Here is a 26723-nt window from a genome sequence, read left to right on the forward strand (position 1 = left end):
CTGTTGCCTCCATATGCCTCCCCACTCTATCATGCTGCTACATACCTGATGCCTCTTTCATCTCAATTTCAGCACTAGGATCAGATACCTCTGGTAATTTTTCTGCTCTTTTAGAGTCAGATTTGTGCCAAAAGTTTTGGTAGTCTACAGCAATTCCTTGTGAGGAATTTAGGTTGTTGCCATATATATACTTTACAATACAACTGAGTCTTGCAAAGCACTCAACATTTCTGGAGATGCTTAGGTCCAATTGAAAAACAAAAAGATCTTAAGTCTGTGTTGGGTGTCACAGAATGTCTTTTGTATTTAATTTCCACAAATAATTAGGAGCTGAGGTCTACAGTATGCTCCAAAAGGAAATAAAAGGCATATGAAGCTAAGGAAAGGTGAGAAGAACCGCAGTTCTTTTTCTAGCTTTCCCTCTTTATATTGATTTGCAAATAATTTTATGTGTGGTACCAGAAGGTATCTTCTTCTGCTCAGTATGCACAGCTGGCTCTGCAGATAGAATTTTCTTTCTTTCTACTGCTTACCACCTTCTCTCCACTTCAGAGAAGGGTTTGTGGTTTCTGCTACCTGGCAGGTCTGTTGGGAAGCTGGAAATACTGTGATTTGGTTCCCTAGTGGAAATGTGTGGTCAGCAGGGACTGCCCAGTACTGACATTCTCAGTATGAAGGAGCTCAATCCCACCTGTGTTTGACTAGGGAAAATGACGGTGAGTTGCTAAAGAGCAGCAGGAGAAGTATAATTTCCTCAGAACAATAGTTATAAAATCAGCACTTTCAGAGCTGCATATTCCTTGAGTGACATCCTTCTCCTAATGCAGTCAGATTAAAATCTCTGAAGGGCAATTTAACTAGTCTAGGCAACTGAGGTGACGTTCAACTTCAGTTTGTTTTTCTTCACACACCTTCACAAAGGTACTTCCAAGACTGATGATTCAGATTCTTTCTGACAAGACTTGGGATGGAATTTGAATCTGCCATCAAGAAGATGGAAGCAGGTCTTCCTGCCACATTTCCTAGGTTAGTGCTCTAACAATTATGAAGAATAGAGTTGCCTCTCCAAAGATAACATGAGTTTATTTTTTTATTATTGTTTTTCTTAGATTCTGTATTGCAGATCAACTTGTCAATGAGGCTGAGGTTTTGAGTCGGTAGGAGTGAAGCAGTACTTAAACTGATTCCCAAGACATATAGGCGTGATCTGGATCCCAGCCTGCTCAGACCTAGCAAGATGGATGAAGAAGATGATTGGTGGATGCAATACCAGAACTTGTTCTGTTAGGCTGTGTGATAGTGAAAGCTTATGTGTCTCTGAGTTGAGGTGGTGACAAAGACCTCAGATCTGTGAATTTTTACTCCATAGTTTCTTTACCCCCATTGCAGAGCAGGCAGATTCTTCCTGGATAAATTAATACCTAACAAGCATTTGCAAATAATGTGCAGAATTAATTACTGAAAATGTATTTACTTTATTTGAACGTGAGTAATTGTGGTGCTGAACTTAAATTTCAGAGCTAATGTTAGGCTTATTATGTAATCAAACACGTAATCAAACATCTTTCACACCTTCTTATAGGAATACTGATTTTGCTCCTTGCAACTGTGGGTTGCAAGCTCTTTGAGAAATTTAGCAGCATTGACTGTTGTTGGACTAGATGTTCAAACTCACCCTGGTAAATTGCTTATATATATATATATTTATGCTTACAGTGAACAGAACAATTCTGTATGAGCGGGAAGGGTTGACTAGATCACATGATGGGTATATTTTATGTTTATGCATTTAAGTCTTTGGAAGTTATTTTGTTTGTTTTTTCAAAATAATTATGTGCCACTCTGTATGCAGAATTCAACAAGCAACTTTGTCCCAAAAGCACATAGCATATTTTGAGATTGTGAATTGCAAATAGCTTGTTTAGTGTAGTTCAGGAGGACACCTGGTTTGTAAGAGGTGTTAATTACACAAGTAAATTAGAGATTCTGGTTTTTATTTTTGGAAACGAGGTCCAATTAATATTTAATGACTCCACTGGAGACACAGCAGAGTTGACCTTAAGAAAGGTTGTAAATATATGAGCATCTTTCTGTGCCAGAAGCTTTGGAGAGCGAAATGTCACCTGGCAAAATGCGTGCAAACAGCTACTTGGAGCTGAAGCTGATTTTCCCTGTGGTTTATGGATGTCAAGCAGGCTAACTGCCCCCATTTCTGCATATGCCTGATTCTTTCTACCAGCAAGTTTTTCTTGCCAGCACACGTAGGTGCATGAAGGTGTCTAAGGGTGCATAATGAAAAGAGCAGAGAACACCTAGTTTCCTGTAAGTGAGAAATAAATAAAATGTGAGTCACTCCCAGCTAGGTTTCTCGTAGGCTCCATGCAAATGAAACATATTGTAGAGCATGTGTGCTAAATGTCACAAGGTCCATACAGTGAAAGGTACTTTTGAGTAATGAGAACTTCGCTCATTCAGTGAAGCTTTTCAGATAGGTTTCAGAAACTCTATGAACATTAACTAAAGCATCTTCATCTTCAAAGCCTTGTTGACATAGTCTCTCACCACATCCTTCTCTCTAAATTGGAGAGGTATGGATTTGAAGAATGGACTGTTTGATGGATTAAGAATTGGCTGGCTGCACACAGCCAAAGGGTTGTGATCAATGGTTCTGTGTCAGGGTGGAGGCCGGTCACAAGGGGTGTCCCTTGGGGTTGTTCTTGGAACCAGTGCTCTTCAACATCTTCATCAATGACACAGATGATGGCATTGAGTGCACCCTCAGCAAGTTTGCAGATGATACTAAACTAAGCGGTGCTGCTGATACATTGAAGGGGAGGGAAGCCATTCAGAGGGACATGGACAGGCTGAAGAAGTGGGCCCATGAAAACCTAGTGAGGTTCAACAATGCCAAATACAAGGTGTTGCACTTTGGCCGGTGCAATCCCAGGTATTTATACAAACTAGGAGAAAAACCTCCTTGAGAGCAGCCCTGCAGAGAAGGATTTGGGGGTTCTGGTGGATGCAAAGCTGGGTATGAGCCAGCAGTGTGCACTTGCAGCCCAGAAGGCCAACTGTGTTGTGGGCTGCATTAAAAAAGGGGTGGCCAGCAGGGAGAGGGAGGTGACTGCCCCCCCTCTACTCAGCTCTTGTGAGGCCCCATCTGGAGTACTGCATCCAGGCCTGGGGCCCTGAGAACAAGAAAGATGCAGAGCTCTTGGAATGAGTCCAGAGGAGGGCCACTGAGATGATCAGAGGGCTGGAGCACCTGTCCTATGAAGAAAGGTGGAGGGAACATGGATTGTTTAGCTTGGAAAAGAGGAGGTTCTGGGGAAACTCACTGTGGTCTTTCAGTACTTGAAGGGAGCATATAAACAGGAGAGGGTATGACTGTTTACATGGGTTAATAGTAATAGGACGAGGGAGAATTGTTTTAAACTAAGATAGGAAAGGTTTAGTTAGATATTAGGAGTAAGTTTTTCACTCAGAGGGTGGTGAAGCACTGGAACAGGTTGCCCAAGAAGGTTGTGAATGCCTCATCCCTGGAGGCATTTAAGGCCAGGCTGGATGTGGCTCTGGGCAGCCTGGTCTAGTAGTTGGTGACTCTGTGCATGGCAGGGGGTTGAAACTAGATATTATTTGAGGTCTTTCTCAACCCAGACCATTCTATGATTCTGTGATTCATCTCTGAGTCCATTCTACTGTCAGATATAGCAAGCTGCTCAAATTAAAGCTTTCAAACAGTAACAAATTACTATTTGTGACATAGCAATTTGTTTGTTATGCATGCCTCATCCATTTCACTGAATCTTTCCATTTGCACACAACAGCAATACAGTTTGTGTCCAGCAAATTCAAAGTAAGCTATCCAATGTATGTTGAAATTTCCAAATTTCCTTTTGTACACTAAGTAGATTGAAATCTTGAAACAATTCCCAAGATCTCTGTTCCTCATGCCTAACCCTGAAGTATCTTTAGTTAACACATCCTCTCACATTTCAACTTTTTTTTCCAACACAAGGTTTTACACTCTTAATTGTGTTCAAGTGAAGCTTGACCTTAAGAGCCAGTCTCATTACCACCTTTAATACACTTTTACAGTTTCTGTCTTTATGTATCCAACTCTGTTCTTCTTTTTTACAGCTGTCAGCCCAGAGGAACACGTTGAGAATAGTTTGCTGAAACCCAATAAATAGCTCAATGCCCTTGCTTCACGGCATGAGGCTGGATATTGGGCTTGCATGTGCATCCTCACAAGAATATTTAAGCATGATTTAGGTCTACAGTTTTCACTGTAGACTTGTCCTTATTTCTGTTAAAATGTTGATTTGCAATGTGTGGCCTACGTTTTATGAATGATTGCTGATCACGTCTTATAAGTTCATTTCATAGACTGCCTTTCAGCTCAGAATCTTGCTTTTCAGATAATCAAACTATATTTGTTGTTGCTGATGAAGTCTGATTCAGGTATTTAAAATATGTATTTGGGATCCTTACAAAGTAGTCCAAATATTTCATTACTTTTTGTTCTTTCCCTTATTGAAAGGCAGGGAAGTACTAGAATGGTACTTCTTAGGAGACTTAAGATACAGATGAAAGATCATTTAGCAAAAAATGAACCTAATTGCCTGGAACACACTGCAGAAGATACTTACAAATAGAAGAATAACACTTTCATCCTGAATTTGTTTGCAGAGTTTCAGGGACATTTTAAAACATGCTTCTTGTTATGGCCAACACTGACAGTAGAAGACGAATTCAAAAAAAGCTATTGCTATTTAGAATTCAAGAACAGGACCCATGCATCTTTATAGGATAGACAAAGGACAAACAGCACTCCAGACATCTAGCAGTAGCATGCAACTCTAAGAAGTCATTTTCCTCAGTTTTCTCATACGCCTTTGGGTGTCCTCTCTGATGGATACCTGGACTTGTTGATGGATACCTGAACAGTAACTCCAGTCAACTGAATTTGGCTCTCTAAGCTTCTTCCTTTTCTTCTTTCTTTTTTTTTCTTCTTTCTTTCTTGATATATTTCCAGAGTCAGAAGTGCTGAAAATTGATTGAAATCCATTTTTTTTCCTTCCTTCTTAAAAATACTGCTTATTGCTTGAAAGGTATTTATCACAAAGAACAAATAATAATACACCCTCTAACTGCACACTTCACCCATAAGCTTTTCTGTAAGTAAATTCCCTTCTGTTTGGTTACATTCATCTCTAGATATAAAAGAGCTGGACAGACATAGGAACAGAAGAATTTTCTCTTTGAATCTCTGCTAGCCTGTGTTCTCTTTGAGTGAGCATTCAGCATTTGAAATCCTCATGCTTCCTCCTCCATCAATGCCTTGTGAAGTCTCTCCCTTTCCTCAGGTTTCTCACGTCACCTGAAAACCAGGCTATCCAGAACACTTCTATTACTGGTGCATACCCTTACACTGTCATGTTGTTATCCTCACTTGTTTTTTTTCTTTCTGTGATGTTGTTTTTCTGTGAATTTTGGTGTTTTTAAAGTTAGTTTTACATTTAGAACCACTTCAGTTTTTTCAGCAGGATTGTAATGTGCAAATGAATTAAGATAGAGAAAAAGACCACTCTTTCCACCACTGTCCTCTCCCCTCCCCCCATTTTTCTATGTGTGTTTTGTGTACTTTACATTGAAAACAAAAGTCTTACTGAATCAATTTTGTCTTTTGACATTACAACCTACCAGTTTCTGCAGTCAGTGACACACAGGAGTGTGTCTATATGACTATATTGTTGAATCTCATGGCTTATTTGATTTCAGATAGAATTATCAGATATCATTTTATAGCTGAATTAAGAAGTAAAAGGTGTTCAGCATTAATATCTCACAAAAAACTTCATTTCATTTTTGGAAGAAAAGAAATCTTACTGCCCCAATTACACTTGCAAAGGGAATACTGGATGGAAATGCAACATACTCAATGAGAGGACATATACTAGGTTCCTCTGGGCTTGTTCTACAATGGCTAAATATCTGTTATTACCCTACCAGCTTAATAGCCTCTTCGTCTAATGCTGATTCTCTCAGGTTCAGTCCTAAGAGTGTTAGTCACCTTTTGGCTTTCAATTGTACATAATATGAACCAGAGAAATGGAACACAGCACCTTTTGCCTTGAAATTTCACATGCTGCAGTTGCATTGATTTGATGAGTCTTGAGGGTAGTGGTTGCTTGGCAACTTGAAGTTAAACAGGTCCAGCATAGGGTTGAGTATGTAAATGGCTTGCTCTTAGCTGTAGCAAGGTTTCTTGACATTCTGACATCTTTCTCATAGTAGAAAGCAGGAGGTTGGACTTGCCTCCTGGTGCAATGTAGTTAATTCAAGGAGGAAGAAGAGTTATTGAGAGCTGTGACTAGCAAAATAATCAGTAGGAAAACTGAGAAATTCAGCTTCTGCAGGAATTTCTCTGGATTCCTATGTCCAAATGTGTCCTGTTTGTCAGGGCCTTCTGGGCTTTCTTTTAAACCCCTGATTAATCAAAATTTTGAGTCATGTCAGCATTTTATGTGAGTCAGTGTTTCTCTAATTTTCCCTAATCAAAGTTAAACACAGAGAAATACAGATTCCCAGCTGTCATAGAGAGCTCATTGTCACCATTGTGATCGGGAACAGCAATAATGTGGCTAAGACCACAATGACAGTTTTTGTGTTGCTGGTGATCTTGCCACGAGACTTCGTAGGCTGAAAGAATGAATAAGGAGCCTCTCCCATGGTGTTAAGTTTGATGTGTACCTGATGCAGAACTTTTTGTATCTGTACAAATCTTAACAGTTGTATATCAGGTTTTTAACCAAGCAGCACCATAATATTAGTACCATAGATGAATTTTCACTGACAGAGGCTTAATCTGAAGTACTGCCCTTCTAAAAAGCAGGAAGAAAGGTTTGACTAATTGATGGTACCAGTCCCAAAGTTTAACCCATGGCTGGAATTTCTCCCACTGCAGCATATGGCTGGTATTACACACCCTATAGCCTTTCTTTTACTCCTCCTGATTGTCCTGTTTTTGTTCTTTTCACCCTTCATAAGTGTGGGTTGGACTGTCCTATACAGATTATTTTTCAGAAGTACTTTACATACTTGAAATACTTGTGGACTCTTTCTGAGTATGCAATTAATCATTAGTTGGCCCAGACAAGCCTATAGCTCAAATTATTTCTCATGATGAGTCAATGCTTAACCCCTCAATCTATTTGTTATTTATCACCAAATTCCTTCCAATCTGTTAATGCTTTTCTTGAAATTAAAACTGTGCTTTTAATATCACTGGATGCAGAGTAATGTGGCAGAAGGGTGGAATAAACCAGTGCTGTGTTGGACTCTAGTTGAACCCTGGAATGAGTCACAAAAGACAGCCCTGATCCAGTGACCTCCACAGATACACTTACAGGCTTCGTCAAATATAGGTATCCACATCTGGGAATCAATGAGTTTCTTACAAATAATTTAGGGAGCTGAGATGGTGCATTACAGGCCTGATTCAAAGCCTGTGGTTTATGCCCATGCAGACTTAGAGCAACTGGAAGAACAACTTTGAGGTCAGCTTGCTTTCTCTAGACTGGGCAGGCTTTCTGGGACGCATCTGTGGGGCTAACTATCATCTGCTGAACGTGATGGGTCCTGCATAATCCTAAGGATGGTCTCCAAGCCGGATTTTCCACCTATTTTGGTATTCTTATTCAGCTGTTCCTTTGGTCTTTGAAGATGTGCTGAATCACCCACAAAGAACAGTCTGAACACAGAAAGTGGGGTTAGAAACAATGCCTTAAAAACATAGGCCTTACAATGGCCAATGATTTTACGTACATTCAGAGAGGCTCCCTGTGGATTCCACCACTGTTTGAAGATTCTTTGAGTGAAGAAAATGAAAACTGAGCTGAAGTTCCTTACTTATTAGAGAAGACCCCATATTTGGGGGAAGTTTCTGCAGCACCATGTGGCCATGCCACTTTAAAAACTGAGAATATTGTATATAAAACAAATCTTACAACACTTCCTAAAATGATTGTGGCTCAGATTTTTAGTTAGATGTACAGTATCAATATATTGAAATGCAGATTTTAGGTGCCTAAATACCTTTGAAGTTATCCAGTTTTGACTAACTTATCAACGTATTTCTCCTAGCATTCTGTGATGTCTGGGATTAGATTTCTTAAATTTGAATCAGGATTTTATTTCTAAATGTGAAGCTGGAAGTCTCAATATGAACTGAAATGGCTTCCGGTCTAAGTTTAGCACCCATTTTTTTGAAACTTCTGTATACTTATTTATTTTGAAATTGCTAAGTATCTGCCTTCAAGAAATCAGGATCAGTGTTTCCCCATTGGGTATCTGAAAACTGAAATACTCTGTCACTTTTTCAAAGCTTCCAGCACCTCTGAGAATATGCAAAGTAACCCTCAGAGGACTTTTTTTGAATGTTTTGGCATTAATGTTTTGTGAGACAAGGAAGAGAGACAAAGTGAAAGGAGTCTCAAAATAGGACTGTCAAGTTCTTTTCTGGAAAAGCTGGTATTAATTTTTAATACTCCATCTGTGATCAGAAGAAAAAGACCTTTAGTTCTCAGAACAGATCTTTTTTGAGCGCACTTTTTTTTCCTTGTAGTCATTATATATTCAGATCTGTGATTCATGGACTTGACTTTATTATTTTTCTTGCTTTCTGAGAGTCAGAAAGAGTCACCTTTGGGTCTCATCTTGAACAAAGACCGCAAAAGGAATTAGCAGCAATCCTTCTTTTCTATTTCACATTTGGAAGTAATAAAAAGGATCCTTTGAGAGGATAACAAAATCCTCATGTCGTTTCTATCTTTTTAATGATGAAGTTTAAATAATGTGCCTTGATGGTGGCATTTGGTGATTGGTGCATGCTCTTTTGCACATACTTTCTTGCATACAGGATCGTATTTATTACTCTAGTTTCTTTGTGGTCTTGTTCTAACATCTGCTGCCATGTTTCCTTCCAGGTTTTATATCGCTTGGGCCTTTGATCATAGCTGAGTTTTAACTAGACATCATTTTTACCTGTCATCAAAAGAAACTTCTTCAGTTGTTCCATTTCTTACCACTTACTCCAAGTGAATCCAGAAATTACATGAAAGGCGTATTAAAATACAGGCACATCTTCAGTTGAACTGCCTAGGAAGACAAGGTCTCCTCCTGTTTTAATTGCATTCCTCTGTATTATGATAGGATCAGTTCTGTGGATTACCTGGAAGTGCTACAAGGAACTAATTTTGTGGGTCACTGATTTAGTTAATCTGTGACAAGTCAGGCAGAATATGAAAACAGGCTTTAAATATCCCTGGCAGTACTTTTAATGAATTTAAATGAGTTAAATTTTTTTCAAGAGCACTTTTTTCTTCTTACACTTATTATATTTAATCAAGGGGGAAAAAAATATCTGTAACAATTATATTCATAGGGTAAGAAATACTCAGTGCTTGCTTTGTCTTCCAGCATATGATAAAATCTGGAGGAAAAGCATTTAGCAAACTGTGCTAAAGTGACATAAATAAAGAGAAATGAATTCAAGTTCAATTTTAGAGCCATTACAAGAAATTCAGCATAAGGAGCTAAATCTAGACTGGTTCACTCTGGAATGGTCTACCAGAGGTCTGTTCTTTCTTCCCTAAAGTGCTGGTACAAATGTGGACTTGGCTGATAATGATTAAAAATAACTGCTGGAGGCTAAAGAGAATTCATAGAGTATTTGAGGCATGGAGAAAGCTTTAATCTGTGAGCCACTCCTAGGGTAGAATGCAGGAGAACAAGACAATTCATATATGGTCTTTTACTTTGCTCTCTTCTAGCATTTCCATAGAACTTCTGACTTTGGATATTTGTGGCAGTTTCTAAAGATGGTTTAATCTTATGGGTCGTAAAGGGAACAAACTGAAAGTTGAGATAAAAGGTACTGCTTAAAAAGTTCTGTTAGAACATTAAGAGCTCCCCAGCTGTAATATATGCAGGTCACTCTAAAAGAGTTGCCTACTACTTTTTCCTATGGGAACTGCAAGAGATAAAAAGAACACAATAACACTACTTGATCGAGAAAATTCTCAGCTACAAAACACTCTCTTCCAACATTGTCACCACCATTATCTGTGCATTTTCACCAGTGATTAACAAGAGCCTGAATGTTCTGCTTGCTTAATTTTTTTTTCTTTTTAAAAAGGCATCTATATGACATACAGAACATGTCTTGTCTTTCACACCCCTGTTGCCACTGATGCGTTGCACCACTCACTGCCTCGCTGTGATCTTATCTACTGTTCTACATTCAGCAAGTGCCGATGAGTGTCTAACTGCCATTTTTTCCTGCATGGAGGAATTCAGTTCCATACCTTTCCTCCATACACATTTCCATGTGAGGTGCCATTTTGTCTGCTGGCATCTGTCCCACATCAACAAAATATAATAGAATACTGGTGGGAAGATTCAGCTTCTACTGCCATACCACCATCTACTTTGTTATCACGTGCTGACATAATAAAATAGGAAGCATTACTTTTGGAGCATCTCTCATAGATAGTCCCAAAGGACATAGAAAAAACATTCCACTGTATATACTCTGTTTAATGATTGCAAAGATCAGAATATTCTTTGTATCCCCAATGTAAAATAGACACTTCACTTAGGTGCAAACTAACTTGCATGTGTGTGAATTATGTTTAGAGAACAAATGGTTTTCCTTCTTTTAACTTAGCATCAAAAAGCTCTAGTGGGCCTTTCTGACATCTCTACTATAGCCTAAACCACAGTCACGTCACAGGGGTGTAAGATCTTGCAACTACAGATAGAAAATGCAAGGTTTGTGGAGTTTTTTTGCTTGTTTTTTTTAAGTTGCTATGCCTTTGCAGAAAGCTGCTAATTCTCTCCCTGTTTGTTTTGAGAGCAGATTCCCTTTTTAGCCCTGACTGAAGAGGAAAGGAGAAAAAGAAGAGATGTCTTTATGCAATGGAAATGTAAGAATCTCACAAACGAATTTAACTATTAGAACTGGACCCATTTTCCCTTTCTCATGACCGGCAGGTACGGGTAAGTTCTGACAGGAATTTCAAGCGTATCTGTCCCTTCTGCTCAATTCTATTACTTCTTCTAAGGAAGTAAAAATAAATAAATAAACAAAAAGAGATAGTCACTTGTGCATAATTATATTTTGGCTTGGATACAGCTGCAGAAAGACAAAAAAAATAGGTTCACGTCTACTCCTGTCATCAATGCTGATACTCCAAGACCACTAAGTAGTTCTAAATAATGTCAGCAAGAAATCTGAGGTGACCCATGGGAGTGAGGGGTGCTCTGTTTCAGTTGTTTATAGAGTGGTAGCTTTGGTCTTGGAAGCTCTGCACAGAGGTCAAGGAGCCATGACCCTCAGCAAGGTTTATTAAGCTGAACATTGCTATGACGATACAATGTCTTCCTTGTTTCAGAGTGCATCCAGGTTAATAACTAGGTTGTACCGCCTTATGCAAAGCAGAGGAAATACTGTCTCCATTTGTATTTGATGAATGAAGGGCCAAAATATGGTCGAACTGGATGAGTGAGCTGAGATCCATGCACAAACATACAAAATATACTAGATGGATACAATAACTTTGAGAATGAAAAATGTTAAACACAGCATTTCTTCCATTCTAATTCACAGAATCATAGAATGAATCATAGAATGGCCTGGGTTGAAAAGGACCACAATGATCTACCAGTTTCAACCCCCTGCTATTTGCAGGGTTGCCAACGAGCAGACCAGGCTGCCCAGAGCCACATCAAGCCCAGCCTTGAATGCCTCCAGGGATGGGGCATCTGCAACCTCCTTGGGCAACCTGGTCCAGTGTGTCACCAGCCCCTGTGTGAAAAAAAAAAAATCAGTCATTTAATTCAGGTATATAATGAATAGCTGTTCTGAAATGACTCAAAATTCCAAGTGTGATGGGACTATGGAGCACAATATGGATGTTGAGTATCATGGGAGGGCTACTGAAGGCAAGGGTCACTGATCTGCGAAATGCTGTGGTAGAACCTGAAAAAGTGGATTTAAATTTGCTTGTATTATTTAAAAAATAATAATAATAATCCTAAGCATGTGGTATGTATATGGGCTGGTGAGCTGAAGTGTGGTGGGGAGAAGGGGGTAATCACGAGGATATAGAATCTAGCTGAAGGATAAAAGATTGGAGGAGAAATTGTAGGCAGAAACAAAAGGCACCAGAAAAAGAGACAGAAAAATGGGAAAGCCTACTGGGTTACAGCTATTGAAGGATTAGTTCTGCCGTGGAGCTCATATCAAAGAACAAATGGATGTATAGGGATAATGCCATTGCATACTTATGAGGAGTGCAGAAAATTTCAAGAAAGGGATCAACGTTTCCCAGAATAGTTGGTCACATTGGTTTGTAGGTATAATCACAGCACCTTTTTTTTTCACTATAAGGAATTTAGGCTAAAATGCACAGCCTGGATAGGAAGGATTTGTGCACTCTTGGCTGTATCTGGGAACACCAAGTATGTATGCATCAGATGGGTCCTCAGAGCAGCTTGACTGCAGATTGGTGGGGAGTTGGGCAGAGGTGGAGTACATCCTACCCTTGGACATCCTTCAGTATTGTGCTGGTAAGAGACCAGACAAGCTGATGTATGGTCGATGAAAAAGGCAGCCAAGTTATATTCTTCTCCTTAGAAGAAGAAAATAATTTCTTTGTTCTTTGAACCATGATGGGCTTTGGTGTTGTTTGCTCCCAGGACAGCCTCTGTAGTCTCTGGATCCAGTCAGAAATACTGGAGGCAAGAAAAACTGAGCTTCTTAATCCTTCCAGCAGCATAACCCTTCCAAACATGATCAGACATCATCTAATTTTCAAGAGGCATAGAGCTTTCTCCTGGCCTGTCAGCCTGTTTTGCATCTTTCCCTTCAGGGAGATTCAATTGATTACATTATCATACAGCACCATAACTCCCTGCCGATCCCTCTAATAGTGCTCAGCAGAAATCAGTGTGCTCTGACTGTAAGGTGAAGTTCTCTGCTCCTATGTGTAAGCAGGTATTAGTACTTAGGGGAATGTGGAAAATTATCCTGTGTTATATTTGGGGGGGGGGGAGAGAGGGGAGGGGAAATACATGCTTTTTTTTTTCCATGTATAGGTCTAAAAAAAAAAATTCATCTTACCTAAAGCAAACTGTTCCACCATACTTGCTTTATATGTATGCAATCCATATTTCTATTTAATAATAATAATAAAATTTAAGGTAAATTCAATGCAGAAAAACTGCCCATTTAAATAATCTATTTTTTTATATATATTCCTTAGCTTTTGTGAAGTTATTACAGAACCACAGCTATTACAGAACCACACATTCTTTTAAGAAGAGGTTGAAATCTAAATCTGTTTACGTAAACTGGCTCTTATCTTAAGCAACTGGCAAGACCAGGTGGAGCCTGGAGGAGAATCCCAAAGGCTGCTTTGTGGGGTCTCATGTTTGTGTGCTGGAGGGTATGCACCTTTGATTCCCTATGCTGTCATATTGTGTGTTAAACTTGCAGTTTAAGCTGCTTATGAAACAACATTCTTTGGGAAGAAAGTTGCTTTTGATTGCTTTTCTCTGTGTGTGTGTGTGTGTCTTTTCCCTGTTTTCTCCAGGCAGTCGCTCTCAACTCAGTGAGACAGGCTTTACTGCCGCTCCCCTTTCCCTTGGGAAAACTGCAGCACGAAGAATGAAGTGAGGGACCACATCCCCAAGATGCAGGGACCCCTTTCACCCCCCACTGCTACCAAAATAACAAACCGGGCTGCACCAGGGAGACCGTGGGGAGGCAGAGGGGAGGGAGAGCTCATCCCTCCTCCCTCTCTGCTTCAAAGCCTTTTGCTTTCCAAGCTCGAATGCTAGCTGAAATCTGATGCCTGGACTGCATATGCAGCGAGACGTGGGCATGCCCTCGCAGTGCACCGATTTCCTCCGTGCCTTGGAGAGCCAGAGCCGTGCTGAGGCTCCAAGCGGAGGAGCCGCTCCATCAGGCAGCGAGTGCCACATCACTGCGCTGCCTGCACAAGGGCTTCAGCATGGTTCCGAGCCTGCTGCTCCTCCTCACCGGGCTGTTTAGGGCCACAGAGCCAGCACCCCGCTGTGAAACCGGCCAGGAGACCCTAGGTAAGGCTAACCACCCTAAAAGCCCCTTTTAGCCTTTTTCCTTCTCCTAGAGATGAGAAGAGAAAAGGACTCTGATTTCAGGGCATGGGAGGTCGATGTCACCCTCCCCTAGAGATGGGGAGATTGGCTTTTTGGGAATCTGCAGATATCTCTGTGATGAAACTGGAGCTGTGCTGAGAAAGCATGGATACAAATTAAAAAAACAAGCTTGTGAAGTCAGGCAATGTAATGTTTCCCACCACTGTCTTTTAGGGCCGTGTGCAGATGTGTTTTTCTGTCAATTTTGAGTTCCCAGTCTGTAGGATCCCCTTTGGCATCTGGGGAATGCCATGGGCTCTCCCCATCTCTGGCCTTGCCTTCTAGGAATCTGGCAGTCAGATTGCATGGAGGTGAACTTTCGACCTTGTGTGTTTTTGTGCTTAATAAAATCTCCTTACGTTCAGCTTTAGGTCACCTTTTTTCTTTTCTAAGTCCAAAGTATGAGAAGAATTATTAGGATGTGAGAGCTGGAGGATGTGTCGTAGCTTGCTATAAGCAATATGGAATTTGTGAGAATTGATTGGCTGGAAGGATAGATTTGCCCATTAGAATAAAGGTGAAATAGAAACACGCTGCTGAATGGGTTGAAAGCTCTTGGTTCAGTAACTGGTTGACTAATTAATAAAATACTGAGTATCTTTTAAAAATATGTGGTGGCTTTTCTTTACCAAATGGATTTGATTTAGATTTCTTTTATGTGGGGACGCTGGGGAGGTGAATGCAGAGCAATTCCAGTGTAGTGACAAGGCCTTCTAGAAAAACAATAAAGGAGAGAAAAACTGCTTTCAGAGCTCAAATTCAAAATGATTCAGAGTTATTTTACAGGAATGCAGGAAAGGATAAAAAACCTGAAAATGACCTTATTGTTACCCAAGGAAATACAGCTATATTTTGGATTTTAAATATAAGTCATAATCTGTGAGTGACATTGCACTGCTATACAACACAACCCGTGTGCCATGCAGTGTATATAATTTTAGAGTGCTGTTCCCACAAACATCAAAGTGAGGTCTACCACAGCCTGAAGGGATTTTATTTTTGGATAAAGCTGCACAAAGGGAAATGTTGTAGACTATTTGCAGCCAATTACAGGAAGAGGCTGTGTGGTTTGCAGCATACCCTTTCTCAGAGAGTTCTGATTCTTCTCCAGCCAATCAAAGATGTGCTGTGGGGTGTTATTAATCCTGGAAACCATAAAAGCAGGGATAATTGAGGGGTAATTGTGGCAGGATCTGTTTGCAGTTGTGCTGTCTTTAGGGGAGGGCAGGTGGTGGAAATACACCTTGCACATGGAAGGACTGGAAAATGGCCCTAGAGGATGGCTGATGGCAGGCTGTGGGCATTAAAGTATGTTGTGCAGTGTGAGAATGGGGTACACTTACCAGTAACCATTCTTGGACCAGGAATTAAGAGGCAACCTGGGTATCCAGAGACCTGCCAAACTTCTTCCTTTTCCAAGGAAGTAACATCGTGTCAGGCAACATGAAAACAGGGAACTGCAGTGCTGAACATGTTCATGTTCAATATCCAGCAGGTTATGCCTTCAGCTGTTGTACTGGGATTTTCTCTTCTTTTAGGATCCCTCACACGAAGTGTAGATTTTGACAGAATTCAGTGGCCAGAGCCAAAGTGCCCTGAGCTTCCAGTGCAGGGGAGGAAGCCAGGGGAACCAATACTGCTGCCTGGTTCTCAGCAAGGCTGGGGCTGGGTTTGGAGGATTCTCAGTAATATTCTTCTGCAACTCATTCTTTTTTTTCCAATAAGAAATCAAAACAAAGCTAAAAGTAAAAAGATCCTGATGAAATGCTGTGTGTCCTTGTGTTTAGTAAAATAAGGAGATGATTACTGTCACCCTACACCAGGACTGTCACCAGCGTATGGCACGAGCATCAGTATCAGGCAACGTGTGGGGAGCTTCCTGAGTAGCAGCTGAGAACCATGATGGGAGAGAGAGCAGACCCATTCTCTGCTGTGTGCCATCACCACAAGGAGCCAGGAAGCCACTACCTCTCTGAGCAATAGGATGCTACAGTGCCCTGTTGAGAGGCATCTCTTCCAGACTTTGATGTGTTTCGCTGGCCATTGAGCTTGTAGCTTGGATAAGCAAAGTACAGCTTGGCAAGTTGTCCTGAAAGGTGACCAGCCTTTAGCAGAGGGAGCTAATGGCATAGGTTTCTGTTTTATCTGAGCACCACACATTGAATACTGGTTTATTCTGGTGGTAATGAGTGAAATGCAGCACTGTGAGCAAAAAAAAAAACAAAACAAAACAGCAGGCTGGAGTCACATGCCTCAGAGCACTGAAAGCAGCTGGCTTCCCTCACAGGAAAAGGGACAGCTGGGAGCAGGCCCCATGCTAGGGCTGGGTGTTGTGGGCTGCTGCCTGTGGGGCTTCTATATGGGCTCCAGGTGCAGCCTTCTGGGCAGGAGATGGGGCTGGGAGCTATGGAGAAGAAAGGGGGTGCCTGGGCACCTGGGTTTCAACTCCCTAGCTGAAAGGTATCATAGAATCACAAGGTTGGAAAGGACCTACAGGATCATCATCCTCCCATCACCATTGCTACCACAGCAACTAAACTATATATCATAGCTCTCCATCCAGACACTTCTTAAACATTGCCAGGGTTGCTTATAGATGAAGTTAGCCCATTGGATGTTGCTTGTGAGGACTGAAGCTGTTGTACATGGTTGTTTCTCATCTGCTCCCAGCCTCCTCAGGAGGGCCCCTGGTCCTAACCATTGGGAGTGGGAGGTAGATCCTATCTATGGCCTTAAGTAAGAGTGATCATTTTGTAGACACTCAGACTGGAAAAAAAAGCGCTTTGCATGAAGTACTGTGCTTTTCTCTTTCCCCTCTCCAGCATTTTCATAGTTTACCTTACTTTATTGGTACATGACCAAGGGAGAAGCTACTGCCTTCCACAAGCTTCAGGCTGGCCCTGAAGCTTCATGAGTTGAGTGTTTTAGTTCAGCTGTTGTGCACATTTCCACTGTTTGTTTCCATGCCTGTGCATACACATAGAGGCAAAGCTTCTCCAGCTGCTCTTCATGGGACTGTACAGTTCCTCCTGCATTTCTTGTTCCACAGTGGGCAGAACCAGACGAGAAATGTGGCCATGGAACCCATGGGGGAGATCCCAAGATCTTGGAGTCTCACTGCTGTGCCCAAAGTGGACGTATCCAAGTCTTGTCAAAACAAAGGAATGCAGAACTACATCATGCATTCTCACAAGACAAGAAATTCCAGCTCTCGTAAACTTGGTTTTCATCACCAAGTCATGTGAGCTGTTTGGATTCCCATCAGTGGCTTGAGTATTTTTACACAATTATTATTTCTGCAACACTGGTTTTGGCAACATTTAACATGGGAAGTGAGTCAGAAACTGCCGCTTATAAAGGCTGTGAGTATACATTGAAAGTATACTTGGTGGGTATATTCTTTTACTGCTGAAATAACTTATGTATGATTTTAATCTGAATGCAAAGTTTTCTTCAGGATACTTGTTTATGTATTTTTGAAGTGTTAATGTCTAAATACAAGTCAAAACCCACACAAAAATTTCCAAGATGTATCTAGGCTGTTAGACTCAGAAGCAGTGATGATTGATCTTTAGAATTTCTTGACACAGCCTTTCCCAGCACACAGTTAATTTGAGATTGAATGGAGTTGCAGCTGGCTAACAGCAGCCAAGATTCCCTCTAGATGACCCAGGTCATGTGAGACATCTCATTCTCAAATCTGAAGCAAATATTACATAAGTTCTGTGAGCTCCTCTGAATCAGGAGAGGCTGAGTGTGCAGATGTGAGAGGAAGTCACCTGCCTTCTTTTGAACATGGTGCTCGATGCTGACAGGCTGCATCCTGGTCTATTTGTAGGGCTCCTCCTCATTATTTCTGTGACTGCTAAATCTCATTTGGACAAACATTCTAGTTGGATGTAGCTGTCATATGTCAATGGAATTTAGTAATTTAAGGTTGTTCTGCCCATGGAATTTCAATACATTTGTCTATCCTATTGTAGTTCCATTGATTTAATTGGTGCTATTTCAGTTTTACAGGGTTATAAGAGGACAACCAATTTAGGAGACAAAATGAGGCTAAACCATGGATTTAAAAATCCCAACACTATTATGATTTTGGTCAAGAATGTTGAATTAACTATCCATCTTTTGTAGCATTAGAAAGTACCACATTTGGCTGAAGCTGAACTGCTTGCAGAGGAGCCAGGTGTGATGTTAGTTATAACGTTTCATGCATCTAACCTAACGAAGAGACGAGGCTATTCTAGGGGGCTGTATAGACTGTGCTTAAAGAGGATGGAATGACATTTTGGCAAATGCTTTGGAAAAATAAATTGAGGTTTTTATCTTGAGTTTTATCAGATGTGAGGCTCTGTCCTGCGGTATTCAACAGAGCTGAACTTACTGAAAGGTAAGCCTCTGACTCTGGTAGATCAAAGCACTGAGAGAGTACTGCATCATTAGAAAGTGGGAACTGAGAATTGAGCTTTAGAGAATATACATGCACAAAGTAAAGCTATGGAGATGTCACGGATCTGCATTACCAGCCTAGTAGGCGGTTTCACCTTTCTCCAGTCACTCTGATGATAATTTGATCCCTTAGAAGGTAGTAAATTTCCTGACCTCTTCAACCTTCTCACCTTAGTTGTTTTAACACCAGCATTGTCTAGATCTGAACAGTTTTCTCTAACTTTCACTAGCCATACACAGAGAAATGATCCCTATGTATGGTCAGATCTTGAAACAGCAAATGCAAGTCCAGCATCTGCTGTTGCTATTTTTGTTTTCTTGTGTTTTCTTTTTCACAGCTGTAGATTTTGCCTTGCAACAAGGAAAGCATCACAGCTGAGGCCAAAAGAAGGCATTTAGCAGGTTTTCTTCTGGGGTTATTTTTCTGCTTGGGATTTTCAGCTGGAAGGGCTCTCTGGAGCAGCACTTCCCAGCCAGAGATGCAGCTGGGATGGCATAGGAAATTCAATTGCCAGAAGCACAGAGACAGTCAGTGGGGATGGACAGCCAGCCAGCAGTAATTTTCCTCAATTTGTTTAAGGCTCCTAAAATAAAAGCTTTGAGTTTAATCTGGACAACTCTTGAGGTTGATTTTGAGTTGTTGCTGAGTGTCAAGTCTCTGTGTGCATCTTCACAGATTTTGGGTGGTGGCCTGCAGACTGTAAGAGCACCCATCTCCCATGGGAGATCCCATCTCACCTTCAGCATCATGTCACATGTCCTAGCCCTGTGCATACAGGAGAAGCAGGCCTGGAGGAGCTAGTTGCAGCATCATTGCTGTAGGGACGCACCCCAATAGCTCAATAAAATGGTTGCTTAAGTGGACTCTGAGAAGCAGGTGATTAGAGAGAAGGTGGATTAATAACAATCATTGCCTTGCCTCTTCCTGCTGTGATCTTACCCTCAAAGTGAATGCAGATTAGTCATTAATCTCTTTCAAATGTTTTCAGGCTTCTTCATGTGGGGGTTGAAAATAGGCTTGTATCACCCACATTCACTGAGATCCTAGGAAGCACGTCTGCCCATTTCTCCCTGAGACTCTCTCTGAGCCAGAGGAGTTGGCTTTGAATTTTAGTTAACTGCCATTTGCAGGTAGAGGTAGTGTACTTTATGTGTTTGAATGCAAATTAGACAATTTGAGGAGGCAAGTAAGGAAAAGGGCTGATATTTCCACATATACTTTTTGTCAGACAGCATCCAGACATTAGCTTAGATATGCCATTTTGTAGAAATGCAGGTGCATAGATCGACTACAAAGAGAGCACATACAGAATGGGCAAAGAAAGTGGAGTATAGAAAGAGAGATCTTATCTGCCTGCCTGCTTATTTAAAGGGAACTAATCAATTTCAGTCTCCTGAATTGTCTACCTAGGCATTTGTGACACATTATCGATGATATTTGACTATGATTCAGGGAGTTCACATGATGCAGTGCAAGTGTTACAGGCCTGGTTTTCTCCTTAGTCAATGCATTTCACCCCTCTCTGTCTTAGATCCTAATGCTGCTGGGTTCAGTTTAGCACTCCCTAAGAGCTGCCTCAGGTATATCATAGAATCATCATCATAGAATCATTTGAGTTGGAAGGGACTTTTGAAGGTCATCTGGTCCGACTTCCCTGTGGTGAACAGAAACATCTACAGTTCGGTCAACTTGCTCAGAGCCCTGTCCAACCTGACCTTCAGTGTCTCCAAGGATGGGGATATCTTACCACGTGTCAGGACAATCTGTTCCAATGCCTCACCAGCCTTATTGTAAAAAAACGTTTTGTCCTTATATCAAATCTAAATCCCCCTCCTTTTTGTTTGAAACCGTTTCTCTTTGTCTTGTCAAAACAAATCATGGTAAGGAGTCTGTCCTGTTCTTTCTTATAGCCCCCCTTTAGATACTGAAAGGAGCAAATACTTCTCTCTCTGGGAAAATTACAGTAATTGCTGGAGTGGAAGATAAATGTTAGGAACATAGTCCTCACCACACAAAGACTCTGATGTATCCAGAAAAAGCAATTAACCACGTGGGCTGCTTTTTTTTTTTTTCTTCTAACTCCTTCAGTTTTCCTGGAAATCCCGTGGCTTGGGATCTTCTCCGCTTTTGCCCCTGTGCATGTGCCTTAGATACACAGTTACATTCCTTCTCTATTTTCTGCTTGACCATTTATACCCTAGCCAAGCTATTCAGCCACCTCATTTCACTGCCATAAATTTAGTTCTCCAAATTATCCTCCACCCATTGATACCTTACTGTGTTTCCTGGTTTTAACCAGTGCTGTATCCAGGACTGAGCTCTGGAGGTTGTCAGTGCTTTGCTGTTTGCAGGTGGTATTGCAAAGTGATACAGCCCAGCAGTGTTTGCATATTACCACTGATATTAAGTTTTGCATCTTTAGTGTTAAAAGGTAGATGATCATTAAAAAGACTGACTCAGTCAGCCACGTAGAAGCACAGAGAAAGCAATTCTAACATGATCTGAAACTGAAATGTTCTATTTGGAAAAGGAGAGTTTGACTTTAAACAGGCTAAAAGGAATACATATGTCTTCCTATTCAAAATAGTAAGAAACCCAGAAAAGTGGTAGGGGGTGTGCTGCTCTTTACAAAATAAATCATCTGATCTTGTTCAGTCTGTCAGTCATTACAATGCAATTGTGTAAGCCTCACTGAATGATTTAGATGTTTTGAATTTATGATCACCTTTGGGCTTATTCCTCTAGTGCCTAAGTCTCCTATTGGCCTTGCTTTTGAAAAGGCAACCAGCCAAGCCACAGCATTGGAGGTAGCTATTGAGATCTATTGTCTGTGTTATGGGTTAATCACAGCAGCTTGCTGCTTTCAGTGCTGAATCATCAAGGGGAAAAAATGTAATCTTGGCAGTAAAATATGTATGTGCTGTATTGTAGATTTTCAAGCTTGCTTTTGCAAATTAAAACCAGAAGTGTATGTTGTAGAGAGGGCTCAGAAAGCTTGAAATGGCTTTTCTGCTCTTCAGTAAGTGACTTTATCCATAATCTTAAATAGCAACTGTGCTACTGAGAGGGTTTTTGTACCTCTGATGGAAAAGCTAAAGTAGAAAAATGGTCATAAAAAATTGAAAAGACTGTTCTGAATCAGGAAGAAAAAGGTCTCTTTGTAGCAACCTGTCCACAAATTGGACTGTGAGGAGGAAGAACCGTCTTCCTCTGAGCCCAGGAAAGGTTCTGCTCAAAGAATGGAAAAACATTAGGCTTTCTCAAGTACACAAGAATCAGCAACTGAAGTCTGCCAAGTTAAACTGGAGGCCTGAGAAGCTGTCTGTACATTATTGTCCACTGTTACTTAGAAGAAAAAGAGAAAACATTGCTGAAGCAAGCTGTGACAGAGATTTCTTTGCTGATCATTTCTGTGCGTGGGGACCCAGAGTTCATGGGTGCAGGAGGGAGTGTGCAGTTCTAGGGTTGGGCTCTGAGAGACAGGCAGGAGGCTCAGACCCAGCTACGTGCATCCACACTTCTTTGTATAAGTACAGGCACTGGAGAATTATCTTTGGCCCTCGCAGAGCCACACCCTCCCAAACAAATGCAAGAATTGGCATTAGGAAAAGTAGGAAATGTCCAAACACCACACCAGCATTCATACACATTTACAACTTGCTTTATAGCAGACCTTTTCTCTCTTGTTCGTATGCATAGTAACTCCTGATAACCTGGAAGATCAGGCTGCTCACTTGTCTGTGTTTACATGACGGAGTCTTGGCTGATGAATGGTTCACACAGCAGCTTGTATGGGGCTGTGGTGGACAGAAGTGCCACAGGCTGGGCAGAGCTGGCCTCTGAGATGACAGAAGCTGCATAGATGTTTCTGGCAGAGGGAGACAGGGAGAAAACAGTATGTTACAGTGCACATGCATGGTACTTAGAATCATAGGATTGTTAAGGTTGGAAAAGACTACTAAGATCATCTAGTGCAGTCATCAACCCACCCCCACCATGCCCACTAACCATGTCCCTCAGTGCCACATCTTCATGTTTCCTAAACACCTCCAGGGACGGTGACTCCATCAGCTCCCTGGGCAGCCTGTTACAATACCTCACCACACTTATGAGAAGACGTTTTTCTAACATCCAGTCTGAATATCCCCTGGTGCAACTTAAAGTTATTACTTCTCATCCTATTACTAGTTACCTGAGAAAAGAGGTAATGCCTGACCTTCACCTTGATACAGATACCTTTCAGGGAGCTGTAAAGAGTGTAAAGCGAGACCTGGACAGGCTGGAGAGCTGGGCAGAAAAAAACTGGATGACGTTTAACAAAAGCAAGTGTAGAGTCTTGCATCTGGGGAGGAATAATTCCATGCACCGGTACAGGCTGGGGGATGAGCTGCTGGAGGGGAGCTCTGCGGAGAGGGACCTGGGTGTCCTGGTGGACGACAGGTTGGCCATGAGCCAGCAGTGTGCCCTTGTGGCCAAGAGGGCCAATGGCATCCTGGGGTGCATTAAAAAGAGCGTGGCCAGCAGGTCGAGGGAGGTGATCCTCCCCCTCTACTCTGCCCTGGTATCTGGAGTACTGCATCCAGTTCTGGGCTCCTCAGTACAAAAAGGACAGGGATCTCTTGGAAAGAGGCCAGTGGAGGGCCACAAAGATGGTGAAGGGCCTGGAGCATCTCTCCTATGAAGAAAGGCTGAGTGAACTGGGTCTGTTCAGCCTGGAGAAAAGAAGACTGAGAGGGGACCTGATCCAGGTCTATAAATATCTAAGGTGTGGGGGGCAGAATGGCGAGGATGGACTCTTTTCAGTGGTGAGTGGAGACAGGACAAGGGGAAATGGCCGGAAACTGCAGCATAGGAAATTCTGCACAAATGTGCGCAAGAACTTCTGTACAGTGAGGTGACGGAGCACTGGAACAGGCTGCCCAGGGAGGTGGTGGAGTCTCCTTCTCTGGAGATGTTCAAGACCTGCCTGGATGCCGACCTGTGTGACCTGGTGTAGGGAACCTGCTTTGGCAGGGGGGTTGGACTCGATGATCTCTGGAGGTCCCTTCCAACACCTGCAATTCTGTTATTCTGTGATTCTGTGATAAGGTCTCCCCTGAACATCCTCATCTTCTAGATCTAAGTTTAAGCTTAGCTCTAGGTTTAGGATCTAGGAGGAAAGAGTCAGTTTTTCTGCTTGTCAGTGAGTGAGACTTGATAGTTTCAAGCTCATGAGGAACATTGCAGGCCAAAAATAGTGGGAAACAGAGTTTAAGCATAAGTTGTAAGAAGCTTCATCTTTTACTGAAGAATTGCCCCTGCTTATCACATTCTGATATTTACAGCTTCAGTTGCCACAGGTAAGGTACACGTTTACATGGATTTGGTTTCTTCATCTGAAAACTAAATCTATCTTCCTCAATCAATGTTCTTAATAATGGATAATAGCCTTATTACTTTATAGATTTCCCCTCTATATAAATATGATAAAAACAACCAAGTGTAGAAGCTAAGTAGTAGACAACCTGAAACCAGAGATATCTTTGTCTTTCCTGTATTAATGTCTATTCCTGCTCACAAAAGGATTCAGACCTCTCATGAACCCAGCTGCAGGATATGACTTAGCAGAGTTTTACACATCTGTTCCATCAGATATCCACTCCTTTGCAGCACCTTTCTCTCTGGCCAGCTGGGCAGAAAGCAGCATCTGCTAAAAGCAGTAAGGCTGTTCATAGAGCCAGAGCAGGGGTAAGCAGCAGCAGCACCATGCCCAGACCATGCCTGGCTGCCATTTCCCTTTGGTTTCCTCTACTTAGTCCATCTTGTTGCCAGAATGCCTTTCTGCTCCAGCTGAATAAGCGCAATATTGGGATACCATTGAAAATATGTTTGTGCCACGTATGAAACTGACTGATGGGTATAGCACTCCTGCACAATAATACTGGTATGGAAAACTGTGTATGACTCAGAATCATTATTTGATCATCATATATCAGAGAGACAAACAAAAATGACATTTGTAGCAGGTCACAGAGCCTTCCAAGAGGGAAAGGACATTACTTTTGAGGAAATGTAAAGAGTTGGAGAAAGACTATTCCTACTCCCCATGAAGAACTATACCTAGTGCACACAATCTCCAGTTTATAATAAGATCAGCTACAGTGCAGTCATTTCTTAACCACCCTTCAGTGTAGTGAAAGGTATTAATCTCACTGAGGGACATGAGTTGGTGGGCTCAGTGATGATGGGTTGATAGTTGGACTTGATAATCTTAGAGGTGTTTTCCAACCTTAATGACTCTGATTCTGAGTGTTTATTCCTTTCTCCTTCCCACCTAGCACTGTACAAAAATCTCTTCTCTGATTATCCCCACATGTAAGACAAAATGTGGGACCTGGCTGAGCTGAGGCTTTTTTACGCGTGCTCTCACCTTAGTAAGGGATCATGCCAAAGTAGGGGAAACATTAAAATCCTATGACAGAAAGCAGTATTGATGAACCAGGTATTGTGTATTGCACTAGCATAATGAACCAAGCCAGGAAAAGTGTTTTTATGGGTAAAATTTTTTCCAGCTTGCTGGATACTGGAATTTGTTGCTGTTGGAGATGGGCTGTTTCTGCTTGGTCTGAGCCCTCATTTATTTTATGAGGAAATGTGGATCGATGACAGTTCATAATATAGAACTAGACTCATATCCAATTAAAAGTCTGCTTCCAACATAAAATTCCAGGCTTAATTTTGTTCTAGTTATAATGATTTTATTTTGGCTAAGGACTGATCAACTGATTAGCAGAACATATGTACATGATTACATTTAAACAAATTTGCTGGGAGAAGTTTAAAATTCCCTTAGAAAGAAAATAGAAAACAAAGCTCAATTCACTGAGCAAAAAGCTAGGTGTCTATATTCAAAGTGACAGAACAAATAACAACATAGGTTCCCCAAGATATTACTAGACCCTTCAGTGTTAGAAAAGCTCAAACATAATGGCTTAGCTTCTATGAGGCACTGATGAAAACAACGTTAGTAGCAGTATTTTTCTTTAGTTGCCAGAAACAGAGAAGGACAGTATAGAATCGTTGGCTACAGGAACAAAAGAAGACTCCCCTGGGTCATCAAATAGAGTTACTCAGAATTAAAAGAGCTTGTTTATTTGACCTAGTAAATAGAAAGCTAAGAGGATCTGACTGCTCTCCATAAACACAGAGAGAAGGCATGCACCAGGGAGTGCAGAGAGCTATTTAAGCGGAAGGACAATGTTGGCACAAAAATACATGGATATAAGCTGGCCATGACTACTTTTAGGCAGAAAATTAAAAGGCAATTTCTAGCTATTAGAGGAGTGAGCTTTTGGGAAAGCTTTCCAGTGAGAGTAGCTGGAAGGCAAATAATTAGTTTCAAGATGCTATTAAATGGATTATAAAATGCAGTATCTAGAGATAGGATCAAGTCAGATGGGAAGAAATATATCCTCTTACAACCAGCAAAAGCTTATTTTCTCCATGAGAAAGTTATATGTACAGGATTATGTAGGACCAGGAGATTTGTTAGATGAGGGTCCATAAAGCCTGTTAGTATTTACATGAAGACTCCTGTGGTATTTTAGACTAAACCAGGTTCCCAAATTTCCAAAGTTTCCTAGGCACATAACTTAGAGTTTTAAGCATGTCCAGAAATGTTGTGAGGTTGTCAAGACTGCACAGCTCAATGTCTTTTTTAAACTTAGGCCCTGTTTCTTACACAACTACACTTGTATGTATTGTCAAATCCTCCCTCTTTTAATTGGGCCAGAGACTGGCTAGGCAATATTCTTGTTGGCTTATGTCCTACGCCTGCTCATTTGAATCTGTTCTGTCTTCTTATTAAACTCTATTTCCAATTATTTTCTTGTTTGAGATTCTCTCTTTTCTTTATTGATGTGGGTGGATGGGGCTCCACATTCCAGCAGCTGTTGTAGGAAACACATGGCAGAGGGACTCCTGTGTCTGGGGAGCAGCAACCGAAATGGATTGTGTGTGTTTGTGTGTATTGTTAACAGTAAAC

The 26723-nt window shown here is 41.3% G+C and overlaps 1 protein-coding gene across 1 annotated transcript in view; it reads left to right on the forward strand.

The window, feature by feature from the left end:
* The first annotated feature begins 13902 nt into the window (after positions 1-13902).
* The window catches only part of CPZ (carboxypeptidase Z), a 36412-nt gene continuing 23591 nt past the window's right edge, over positions 13903-26723 (forward strand). The window contains exon 1 of the mRNA XM_048943709.1: positions 13903-14169. Coding sequence (XP_048799666.1) covers positions 14082-14169 — 88 coding nt within the window. The 5' untranslated portion in view covers positions 13903-14081. The remainder of the gene's footprint in view (positions 14170-26723) is intronic.

The sequence above is a fragment of the Lagopus muta genome, chromosome 4 (assembly GCF_023343835.1).
Source record: "Lagopus muta isolate bLagMut1 chromosome 4, bLagMut1 primary, whole genome shotgun sequence".
Classification (NCBI taxonomy): domain Eukaryota; kingdom Metazoa; phylum Chordata; class Aves; order Galliformes; family Phasianidae; genus Lagopus; species Lagopus muta.